The 12,265-nt window shown below is 34.8% G+C and overlaps 1 protein-coding gene across 1 annotated transcript in view; it reads left to right on the top strand.

Annotated features, from left to right (window-relative positions):
• The window catches only part of MSH4 (mutS homolog 4), a 90,774-nt gene that overhangs the window by 43,677 nt on the left and 34,832 nt on the right, over window positions 1-12,265 (top strand). The window contains exons 9-11 of the mRNA XM_061186433.1: window positions 864-938; window positions 9,976-10,040; window positions 11,167-11,336. Coding sequence (XP_061042416.1) covers window positions 864-938; window positions 9,976-10,040; window positions 11,167-11,336 — 310 coding nt within the window. The remainder of the gene's footprint in view (window positions 1-863; window positions 939-9,975; window positions 10,041-11,166; window positions 11,337-12,265) is intronic.

Genomic DNA, 12,265 nt, shown 5'->3' with positions numbered 1-12,265 from the left:
TAGCACACGGAAGTATACTCAATATCTTGTAATAACCTATAATGGAAGAGAATATAAAAAAAGAATATGTATTACATATTATTTAATCTTTATATACTCTTGATATATTTATATATATGTAAAACTGAATCACTTTGCTGTACACTTGAAACTAATACAACATTGTAAATCAACTATTTCAATAAAAATAACAAAACAGCTCTATATCAAGTACATTATGTCGTAATATCCTAAAACTCCTTGTCAGTATTGGTAAATTAGTCCATTCACAAACATTCCTCATTTCCCCAGGTTTAGTACCAGTGTTTGGCTTTGGAGATGGTATGATTTGATTTTTTTAAAATTTATTTATAAAATTTAGAATGTTGATGTTGCTTTATTTTGAAAAACTATAGTTTGGACCGCTGGAATTATGAAAATTGTTTTACTTGCGTAAACAGGAACCGATGAGGGAAATTCATGTTCTATAACTATCTGGGAGGTTTGGATTCAGTTTTTCAAGTATCATCCATTTATCAGTGTCTTTTCTGCCTTTTAAAATTAATCTTAGTCTCTTAGTGCTGGTCAGTATTGAATTGTATCTCCTATTGCTACTGTGGGTTAAGCTGGACACAAAGGGTTTTATATAGAAATGAAAGTTGGATACAGTGAGGTGAACTCTTCTCACTGTCAGACTTACAGGAGACTAGTGCATTAGGCTTATCATGATGGGTCAGTAATTTGTAACCATCGTCTAGGCTGTTATCCTGCCTAGGTTGATAAATAAAAATGTATGGGAAATGTAAGTGTAGAATGTTCAAGAGGAAAACCCATTAATGTGTTAAATATTTATGGTGTCCACATTTGGATTTTTATCTTAATAGGTTAATGCAGCTGAATCAAAGATAACAAATTTAATATACCTAAAACATACCTTGGAACTCGTGGATCCTTTAAAGGTAATTTTTATGTGTACATGTTGTTTAAACATGTCTAGCATCAGTTTTTTTAAACTTTTTGTTTTGAAAAAATTTCATACAGTAAGTTGCGAGAATAGTATAATGAATTCCCATATTCTCTCTCTTTCCACACACAGCACACACACATATTATTGTCCTTATTATTACCTTACTGAACCATTTGAGAATAAGTTGCAGTACCTAAATGCTAAAGTGCATATCTCCTAAGAACAAAGATGTTCTCTTGCATAACCACAATATGATTTAAAAATTCAGGATATTTAACATTGGTAAAATACTATTAAGTTGACCCTTGAACAACATGGGGGTCAGGGACACCAACCCTGCGTGCAGTGGAAATTCTGCATATAACTTATTGTTGGCCCTTTGAATATTCAGTTCCTCCACATCCACAGTTCCTCTGTATCTGCAGTTCCATATCTGCAGATTCAACTAACCGCAGATCATGTAGTACTGTGGTATTTATTGTACTATTGAAAAAAATCCACCCATAACTGGACCCTCACAGTTCAAACCCGTGTTGTTCAAGGATCAACTGTATATTATATATAGCCTATATTCACATTTTTCCAGTTGTCCTAATACTGTTCTTTATGGTATTTTTTTTTTCCTGGTACATGATCCAGTCAGGGACCATGCATTGTATTTAATGTCATGGCTTCTTTACACTTTTTTAAAGTGAAAAGTTTCTCAGCCTTTCTTTGCCTTTTGTGATACTGACATCTTGAAGAGTAAGGGTCAGTTTTTTTTTTTTAATATCTTTATTGGAATATAATTGCTTTCCAGTGTTGTGTTAGCTTCTGTTGTGCAACAAAGCGTATCAGCTACAAGTATACATATATCCCCATATACCCTCCCTCTTGCGCCTCCCTCCCACCCTCCCTATCTCACCCCTCGAGGTGGTCACAAAGCATCAAGCTGATCTCCCTGTGCTATGCAGCAGCTTCCCACTAGCCATCCATTATACATTTGGTAGTGAATATATGTCAGTGCTACTCTCTCACTTCGTCCCAGCTTCCCCTTCCCCCTCTCTGTCCTCAAGTCCATTCTCTACATCTGCACCTTTATTCCTGCCCTGCCTCTAGTTTCATCAGTACCGTTTATTTAGATCCCATATATGTGTGTTAGCATATGATATTTCTTTTTTTCTTACTAACTTACTTCACTCTGTATGACACTCTAGGTCCATCCACCTCAGTACACATAACTCAATTTTGCTCCTTTTTATGGCTGAGTAATATTCCATTGTATATATGTGCCACATCTTCTTTATCCATTCATGTGTTGATGGACATTTAGCTTGCTTCCATGTCCTGGCAATTGTAAACAATGCTGCAGTGAACATTGTGGTACATGTATCTTTTTGAATTATGGTTTTCTCAGGGTATATGCCCAGTAGTGAGATTGCTGGGTCATATGGTAATTCTATTTTTAGTTTTCTAAGGAACCTCCATATTGTCCTCCATAGTGGCTGTATCAATTTACATTCCCACCAACAGTGTAGGAGGAAACCCTTTTCTCCACACCCTCTCCAGCATTTATTGTTGGTACATTTTTTGATGATGACCATTGTGACCAGTGTGAGGAGATACCTCATTGTGGTTGTTTGCATTTCTCTAATGATTAGTGATGTTGAGCATCTTTTCATGTGTTTCTTGGCAATCTGTATGTTTTCTTTGGAGAAATGTCTATTTAGTCTTCTGCTCATTTTTGGATTAGGTTGTTTGTTTTTTTGATATTGAGCTACAGAGCTGCTTGTGTATTTTGGAGATTAATCCCTTGTCAGTTGCAAATATTTTCTCCCATTCTGAGGGTTGTCTTTTTATCTTGTTTATGGTTTCCTTTGCTGTGCAAATGCTTGAAGTTTAATTAGGTCCCATTTGTTTACTTTTGATTTTATTTCCATTACTCCAGGAGGTGGGTCAAAAAAGATCTTGCTGTGATTTATGTCATAGAGTGTTCTGCCTATGTTTTCCTCTCAGAGTTTTATAGTGTCTGGCCTTACATTTAGGTCTTTAATCCATTTTGAGTTTATTTTTGTGTATGGTGTTATGGAGTGTTCTAATATCATTCTTTTACATGTAGCTGTCCACTTTTCCTAGCTCCACTTATTGAAGAGGCTGTCTTTTCTACATTGTATATTCTTGCCTCCTTTGTCAAAGATAACGTGACTATATGTGCGTGGGTTTATCTCTGGGCTTTCTGTTCTGTTCCATTGATCTGTATTTTTGTTTTGTGCCAGTACCATACTGTCTTGATTACTATAGCTTTGTAGTATATCTGAAGTCAGGGAGCCTGATTCCTCCAGTTCCGTTTTTCTTTCTCAAGATTGCTTTTCGAGGTCTTTTGTGTTTCCATACAAATTGTCAAATTTTTTGTTCTAGTTCTGTGAAAAATACCATTGGTAATTTGATAAGGATTGCACTGAATCTGTAGATGCTTTGGGCAATATAGTCACTTTCACAATGTTGATTCTTCCAATCCAAGAACATGGTATATCTTTCCATCTGTTTGTATCGTCTTTGATTTCTTTCATCAGTGTCGTATAGTTTTCTATATACAAGTCTTTGGCCTCCTTAGGTAAGTTTATTCCTCAGTATTTTATGTTTTTGTTGCAATGGTAAATGGGAGTGTTTCCTTGATTTCTCTTTCTGATTTTTTGTTGTTAGTGTATAGGAATGCAAGAGATTTCTGTGCATTAATTTTGTATCCTGCTACTTTACCAAATTCATTGATTAGCTCTAGTAGTTTTCTGGTGGCATCTTTAGGATTTTCTATGTATAATATCATGTCATCTGTAAACAGTAACAGTTTCACTTCTTCTTTTCCTACTTGGATTCGTTTCATTTCTTTTTCTTCTCTGACTGCTGTGGCTAAAACTTCCAAAACTATGTTGAATAATAGTGGTGAGAGTGGGCAACCTTGTCTTGTTCCTGATCTTAGAGGAAATGCTTTCAGTTTTTCACCATTGAGAATGATGTTGGCTGTAGGTTTGTCATATGGCTTTTATTATGTTGAGGTAGGTTCCCTCTATGCCCACTTTTTGGAGAGTTTTTATCGTAAATGGGTGTTGAATGTTGTCAGAAACTTTTTCTGCATCTATTGAGATTATCATGGTTTATATACTTCAGTTTCTTAATATGGTGTATCACATTGATTGATTTGCATATATTGAAGAATCCTTGCATTCCTGGGATAAACCCCACTTGATCATGGTGTATGATCCTTTTAATGTGCTGTTGGATTCTGTTTGCTAGTGTTTTGTTGAGGATTTTTGCATCTATGTTCCTCAGTGCTATTGGCCTGTAGTTTTCTCTCTTTGTGACATCTTTGTCTGGTTTTGGTATCAGGGTGATGGTGGCCTCATAGAATGAGTTTGGGAGTGTTCCTCCCTCTGCTATATTTTGGGAGAGTTTGAGAAGGATAGGTGTTAGCTCTTCTCTAAATGTTTGATAGAATTCACCTTTGAAGCCATTTGGCCCTGGACTTCTGCTTGTTGGAAGATTGTTAATCACAGTTTCAATTTTAGTGCTTGTGATTGGTCTGTTCATGTTTTCTATTTCTTCCTGGTTCAATCTTGAAAAAGTATAACCATACTTTTTTAAGAATTTGTCCATTTCTTCCAGGTTGTCCCTTTTATTGGCATATAGTTGCTTGTAGTAATCTCTCAGGATCCTTTGTATTTCTGCAGTGTCAGTAGTTGCTTGTCCTTTTTCATTTCTAATTCTGTTGATTTGAGTCTTCTTCCTTTCTTTTCTGATGAGTCTGGCTAATGGTTTATCAATTTTGTTTATCTTCTCAAAGAACCAGCTTTTACTTTTATTGATCTTTGCTATTGTTTCCTTCATTTCTTTTTATTTATATCTTATCTGGTCTTTATGATTTCTTTCCTTCTGCTAACTTTGAGATGTTTTGTTCCTCTTTCTCTAATTGCTTTAGGTGTAAGTTTAGGTTGTTTGTTTGAGATTTTTCTTGTTTCTTAAGGTAGGATTTTGTTGCTATAAAATTCCCTCTTCAAACAGCTTTTGCTGCATCCCATAGGTTTTGGGTCATTGTGTTTTCATTGTCATTTGTTTCCAGGTATTTTTTGATTTCCTCCTTGATTTCTTCAGTGATCTCTTGGTTGTTTAGTAGCGTATTGCTTAGCCTCCATGTGTTTGTATTTTTTACAGATTTTTTTCCTGTAATTGATATCTAGTCTCATAGCATTGTGGTTGGAAAAGACACTTGATATGATTTCAGTTTTCTTAAATGTACCAAGGCTTGATTTGTGACCCAGGATATGGTCTATCCTGGAGAATGTTCCATGAGCACTTGAGAAGAAAGTGTATTCTATTGTTTTTGGATGGAATATCCTATAAATATCAATTAAGTCCATCTTGTTTAATGTGTCATTTAAAGCTTGTGTTTCCTTATTTATTTTCTGTTTGGATGATCTGTCCATTGGTGTAAGTGGGGTGTTAAAGTCACCTACTATTGTTGTGTTACTGTCGATTTCCCCTTTTATGGCTGTTTGCATTTGCCTTATGTATCGAGGTGCTCCTATGTTGGGTGCATACATATTTACAATTGTTATATCTTCGTCTTGGATTGATCCCTTGATCATTATGTAGTGTCCTTCCTTGTCTCTTTTAATAGTCTTTATTTTAAAGTCTATTTTGTCTGATATGAGAATTGCTACTCCAGCTTTCTTTTGATTTCCATTTGCATGGAATATCTTTTTCCATCCCCTTACTTTCAGTCTGTATGTGTCCCTTGTTCTGAAGTGGTCTCTTGTAGACAGCATATATATGGGTCTCGTTTTTGTATCCGTTCAGCCAGTCTGGGTCCCTTGGTTGGGGCATTTAATCCATTTACATTTAAGATAATTATTGAAATGTATGTTCCTATTACATTATCTTAATTGTTTTGGGTTTGTTTTTGTAAGTCGTTTCCTCCTCTTGTGTTTCCTGCCTAGAGAAGTTCCTTTAGCATTTGTTGTAAAGCTGGTTTGGTAGTGCTGAATTCTCTTAACTTTTGCTTGTCTGTAAAGCTTTTGATTTCTCCGTCGAATCTGAATGTGATCCTTGCTGGGTAGAGTAATCTTGGTTGTAGGTTTTTCCCTTTCATCACTTTAAATATATCTTCCCACTCCCTTCTGGCCTGTAGAGTTTCTGCTGAAATATCAGCTGTTAATCTTATGGGGATTCCCTGGTATGCTTTTTGTTGCTTTTCCCGTGTTGCTTTTAATATTTTTTCTTTGTGTTTAATTTTTGTTAGCTCGATTAATATGTGTCTCGGCATGTTTCTCCTTGGGTTTATCCTGTATGGGACTCTCTGTGCTTCCTGGACTTGGGTGGCTATTTCCTTTCCCATGTTGGGGAATTTTTCAACTATAATCTCTTCAGATATTTTCAACTCCATTTTTTTCTTCTTCTTCTTCTTCTGGGACACCTATAATTTGAATGTTGGTGTGCTTAATGTTGTCCCAGAGGTCTCTGAGACTGTCCTCCATTCTTTTCATTCTTTTTTCTTTACTCTGCTCTGCGACATTTATTTCCACCATTTTATCTTCCAGCTCTCTAATCCGTTCTTCTGCCTCAGTTATTCTGCTATTGATTCCTTCTAGAGTGTTTTTTATTTCAGTTATTGTGTTGTTCATTAATGTTTGTTTGCTCTTTAGTTCTTCTAGGTCCTTGTTAAACGTTTCTTATATTTTCTGTGTTGTATTTCCAAGATTTTGGATCATCTTTACTATCATCACTCTGAATTCTTTTTCAGTTAGTTTGCCTATTTCCTCTTCATTTATTTGGTCTTGTGCATTTTAATCTTGCTCCTTTGCCTGTAAGATATTTCTCTGTCTTCTTATTTTGTCTAATATACAGTATTTGAGGTCTCTTTTCCCTAGGCTGCAGGATCACAGTTCCTCTTACTTCTGTTCTCTGCCCCCGGTGGTGGTGTTGGTCCAGTGTCTTGTGTAGGCATCCTGATGGGAGGGACTGGTGCTTGCGTTCTGGTGGGTGGAGCTGAGTCTTTTCCCTCTGATGAGCAGGGCCGTGTCAGGTGATTTGTTTTGGGGTGTCTGTTAGCTTAGTATGACTTTAGGTAGTCTGTGTGCTGATGGATGGGTTTGTGTTCCTGTCTTGTTTGTTGTTTGGTATGACGTGTCCAGTGCTGGGAGCTGCTGGCAGTTGGGTGGACCTGGGTCTTGGATTCAGATAGAGGCCTCAGTGAGAGCTCTTGGCAGTTAATCTTCCCTGGGACCAGGAATTCTCTGGTAGTCCAGCATCCTGGATTCGGTGCTGCCATTCCAGAGCCTCAGGCCCATCTTCTGGTCGAGGAACCAAGACCCCGCAAGTCGCTTGTCCTGGCAATAAAGGGGATTAAAAAAAAAAAAAAGACTAACAAAACCCCAGAGAAAAAGTAAAATCAAACAAATGGAAACAGAAACAAGGAAACATGCCACACACACAGAAAAGAAACAAAAACAGAACCAAATAAATCAAATAGCAGGAGAACAACCAGACAAACAGAAGAACCCAAGAATGAAATCAATTAAGAGGAAAGCTGACAAAAACCCAAAACCAAAAAACAAAACCAAAGCAGAATTCTAACTGAAGAATGAAGCAAAGAAACAAAACAAACCGACAAAAATGATATAAAAAAAAAAAGAGAAAGGGGAAAAAAGACAGAACAACAGAAAAACAATGTAGAAATAGAAATATATGTTAAAAAATAGAAAGTATATTAAAGAAAGACAAAAAAGGCAAACAGAACCCTGGAGAAATTGTAAAAACAAAAACAGAAACAAGGAAACACACACACACGTGCAAGAAACAAAACAGAGTGAAATAAAACAAAAATCAAGAGAACAACCAGAGAAATACAAGAACTCAAAAATGAAATCAAACAATTAGGATTAAAACTAACATAAACACATAACCTAAAAACAAAACCAAACCAGTTTGCCAAATGAAGAATAAAGCAAGGAAACAGAACAAACTGATAAAAATAATTTTAAAATAATAAAATAAAATAAAATAAAAAGGGAAAAAACACAGGCAACAGAAAAGCAAAGTAGAAATGGAAATATAAAAAAAAGAAAAAAGAAAAAAAAGAAAAATATATTAAAGAAAAAGAAGAAGGAAAAAAATAAGGGAAAAGAACACAGAACAACATAAAAGCAAAGTAAAAATAGAAATGTATAAAAAAATAAAAATAAAAATATTTTATAAACCATGGAGATCCCAGAAGACTGAATTTAAATAAAAACAAAACTAAACAACAAACAAACAGAAAAAAAAAAATCTAGAGCCAACAACAGAATGAATCAAAATGTAATAAAATTAATAGTAATAATTATGTTTCCCTGGAGTCTCCACTGTAAGTGCCCTTACATGCCGTGAGCCACAGCTCACCTCTGCCTCCCCAAGAGGCCCTCCTCTGCCTCTGGGCTGGTCTCTGGACCTGCTGTGTGCCCTGTGGGGACCACTCAGACTCTGATCTGGCCCAGTTCCTGCGTGTGCTTGCCCCGAAAGTCCACAGCTGCCAGAGCTAGACCATTTTCATTTGTGGGAACACTCATTGTCTACTCAGATATTCCATAAAAACAGGGTCTTCCTAGCTGATCGTGGGGATTTGATCTGCAGCTTGTACAGCTGATGGAAAGATTTTCGATCTTCTTCCTTAGTCACCCCGTCCCTGGGGTTCAGCTTTGGTTTTATCCCCACCTCTGCATGTGGTCCACCCACAGGAGTCTGGTCCTGAGGCTGCCTTGGAGCTCTTGGTCTGCCCCTGTGAGGACCAGGTGCAGAGGTGGTATGACTGCTTGGATCACGAGAGCCCTGGCGGTGCCAAATGTGCAGGGAAACCAGCGGCCACAGGCACCGGGTCAGTTGTTTAATAAGATATTTCTCAGTTTGTGTGATTGTTTCCTCATGATTAAATACTGCTTACACATATTTGGCAATAATACTCTATGAGCAATGTTGTATCTTTCTCAGTGTATTACATCAGGAGGCACATGATGTCATTTTTCTTTCCCTTCTTGGTGATAATAACTTTGATTAATTGCTTCACTATAAAGTTATAAGTAATCTGTGGAGAGATACCGTGAGACTGTGTAAATATACTGTTTCTTGTCAAACTTTCACCCATTGATTTTGTTATTTATTAATGACTCTTACCTGAAGTAACTCTGATGGTTACAGAATGGTGATTTTTCTTATCTACTTTTAAATAGATGGGGGAGAAAAGGAGCATGTAATGATATAAATTTTTTGATTTGAAAAAGGGACAGGAAATATATCATAATACTTAGAGTATATATCTTTGGAAAGGTGGTAGAATAATGAGTGATTTAAATTTTTTCTTTATGCTCTTATGCATTTCTAGTTTTTATTGGTATGTAAATATTATTTTTCTATTAATAAGCAAAAAAGTTATTGCCATTGCCTCATAACAAAACTAAAATAGGAGGTAAAAGTCAGGTTACCTATGTTTTTCTCTTTTCTGTTTATTCGAATAGTGTGATCACTCATAGTTTCCATTAAGCAAAATAAAATCACTACTTTTGCCATATAAGAATGGAGAAATTGCTCTATTTACAAATATACAGAACACTTTTTTAGTTTAATGTATTAATACATTTAAACCAAATTTTGGAGTTATATGTAGAGTACTCTGAATGTACAATGATAACTGTTTAACTGCATTAATAAGTAGTTAATTAAACTAGTTAAACTACATTAATAAGTAGTTTAATGTTAATGTTAGTTGGGCGGCAAGGAAAATAAAAGTCATAATAGTAAAGCAGTGGATGCCACTGTTTAGCCATGTGCTCTTTATCTGAAAAATGGGCCAGATACAACCTGTCTTCACCTACATACCTAAAATTTCTGTTATGAGTATATAAATGAGATGATGAAGCAAGAAAATACTTGGTAAAATGTAAAGTACTAAACAAGTCTAAAATGCTTTGTTTGAATAATGTCATAATTTATTATCCTTAACTATCTTTTTCTTTATTCTTTAATAGATTACTCTGAAGAACTGTAACACACCTTTATTAAGAGCTTACTATGGTTCCTTGGAAGATAAGAGGTCTTTGTCATTCAACTGTTAATAAAACAGCAGATTATTTCTTTCTTCCTGATCATAACTGATTTTAAGAACTCTAATTGTATTCTATAGAACAATTACTTGAGCTTTGGTTAACAGAAATTTTAAACTGTTCATTAAAAATTTATTTATATATTACATTTTATAAATACCAATAAATAGGGTAACAGCACATTGAGGGTTTGTGTTAATGGACAATTAGAATAGCATTAAAAATTGAAATCATACAAAATTTTAATATTTCTTTTTTTTTTTAACTATTCTCCAAGGAAAGACTTGCAAATATAAAAATATATTATTCTTTTGTGTTAAATCATGAAGGACTTAATGTAACCAAAAAATAGGCTATATGAATACTGAATAAGATCTAATTACAGTTTACTTTTAGTATTGCTTTTAGCAGTGGCACCTTGGTTCTTGAACAAAAAGACTTGTGATACTTAAAAACTGTTATTTTATTGATTCAAGATTCACACCTTATGTGAGGTCAGAAAATGAGGTTAATAAAACCGAATTATTACAGATAAATACAGAACAGAATACTGTAAAATAAAAGGTTAGGAAAATAGGTGTTACCAGACTCCTGGTCTGCATGATCACTGCACTTAGACACTGATAATTGAAAGGTTCCTGTTATACTGTGTCATAATATGCTTAATCTCCCTTGTACCAGCTGAGGGCAAGGACCGTATGTTAATCCTTCTTTGAATCCCTGCACCTAACACAGTGATTGCTACATGGTATAAGTAAATGTTTATTGAGTCAGTGAGCATGAAGCCAGAATTTTTATAAAGTGCTTCAAGGATATATTTTATATTCACAGACACAGTTAGTATGTGTAATTTGGGAGATCTGTTTATTAGCAGTTGTAGGATTGTTCTTGGTGGTCTCATGTTATTTTAGGAGAGTAGTTATGACTGATGAAATAGTTTACGATTGATGTAGTCACAGTCCTAATTTATGTAATTTTATATATATTGCTTATTTATTTGCAAAATAATTTTCAACAGTAATTTTAAGAAAATGTGTTATTTGCTATCATTAACTGTTATTCAAATTATCAATTAACATAACTGTTTGACTTATTGCCTATAATGTTCTTTTTTAGGTTTGTAATCATACTTGACAAGATTAAAACAGTAATTAATGATGATGCAAGATACATGAAAGGATGCCTGAACATGAGGACTCAGAAGTGCTATGCAGTGAGGTCTAACATAAATGAATTTCTTGACATAGCCAGAAGAACATATACAGAGATTGTAGATGACATAGCAGGTAATTTAATTACTTGAACATATTTTTTCTGTTTTTTAGAAATAAAACAAATATTTTTAGGACATGTTGTACTTTTTTGCTGATTATATTAATGATGCATATTTTAAATTTATTTTTTGTTACCAAAACAAATAACAGATAATGTTAACAGATATTATCATTTAAGGAGCCTTTTAAAAAAAAAAGATCTCAAAGTGTTATCATGTGTCCCTTCTTTTCTACAAACTTAAATTTAGAGTTCCTTCAAATTTAAATATAGGGTTACATGAAGGCTAGGAGAGTAGTTTACCTTTGTACAATGTTGAGTATAAATTGCATGAAAAATACTGGCTATCAGTGCTAAAGGGTTTCATTGGAGGAAGAGATATCATTTTTGTCTAGAAGAGGTAGCATTTCAGCTAGTACAGTAATTCATTTTGTGAATTTATTAATCTCCTAGTTAATATAGACACTGTCCTAGGTACTGGGAATACATAGTGAACAGAACAAAGTCCCTGTCCTCATGGAGCTATAATAGTAGTAGAGACAGATAATAAAGAAACATACACACATATGTGTGTGTATATATATATATATGTATATCCATATTGATATATAAAGTACATCAATCATATATAGTACATAATTTCACATGGATTTAAGATACATGAAGAAAAAAATAGTAGGTCAGAGGGGTCAGAGTGTGACTGAGTGTGGAGGCATAACGGATGGGAATATTTTTAGTAGAATAGCCTAAAAAGGCGTTCTGCCCTCTGGCAGTGGTACAAACTGAAGCACAATGGCCTGAGGAAACCTTAAGGGATGAGTGAGGAAATTTGTTAGGATGGTATAGGGCATTTCCTTACAGAACTACTAAGAGATAAGGTCAGAAATGTAGGCTGGGGATCAGAATTTAGTTTTCAAAGGCCAGATTGGAGATTTTTCCCAAG

The sequence above is a fragment of the Eubalaena glacialis genome, chromosome 3 (genome assembly GCF_028564815.1).
Source record: "Eubalaena glacialis isolate mEubGla1 chromosome 3, mEubGla1.1.hap2.+ XY, whole genome shotgun sequence".
NCBI classification, from domain to species: Eukaryota; Metazoa; Chordata; class Mammalia; order Artiodactyla; family Balaenidae; genus Eubalaena; species Eubalaena glacialis.
The sequence above is the reverse complement of the archived record's forward strand: the minus strand, read 5'-3'. Positions and strand labels throughout refer to the sequence as shown.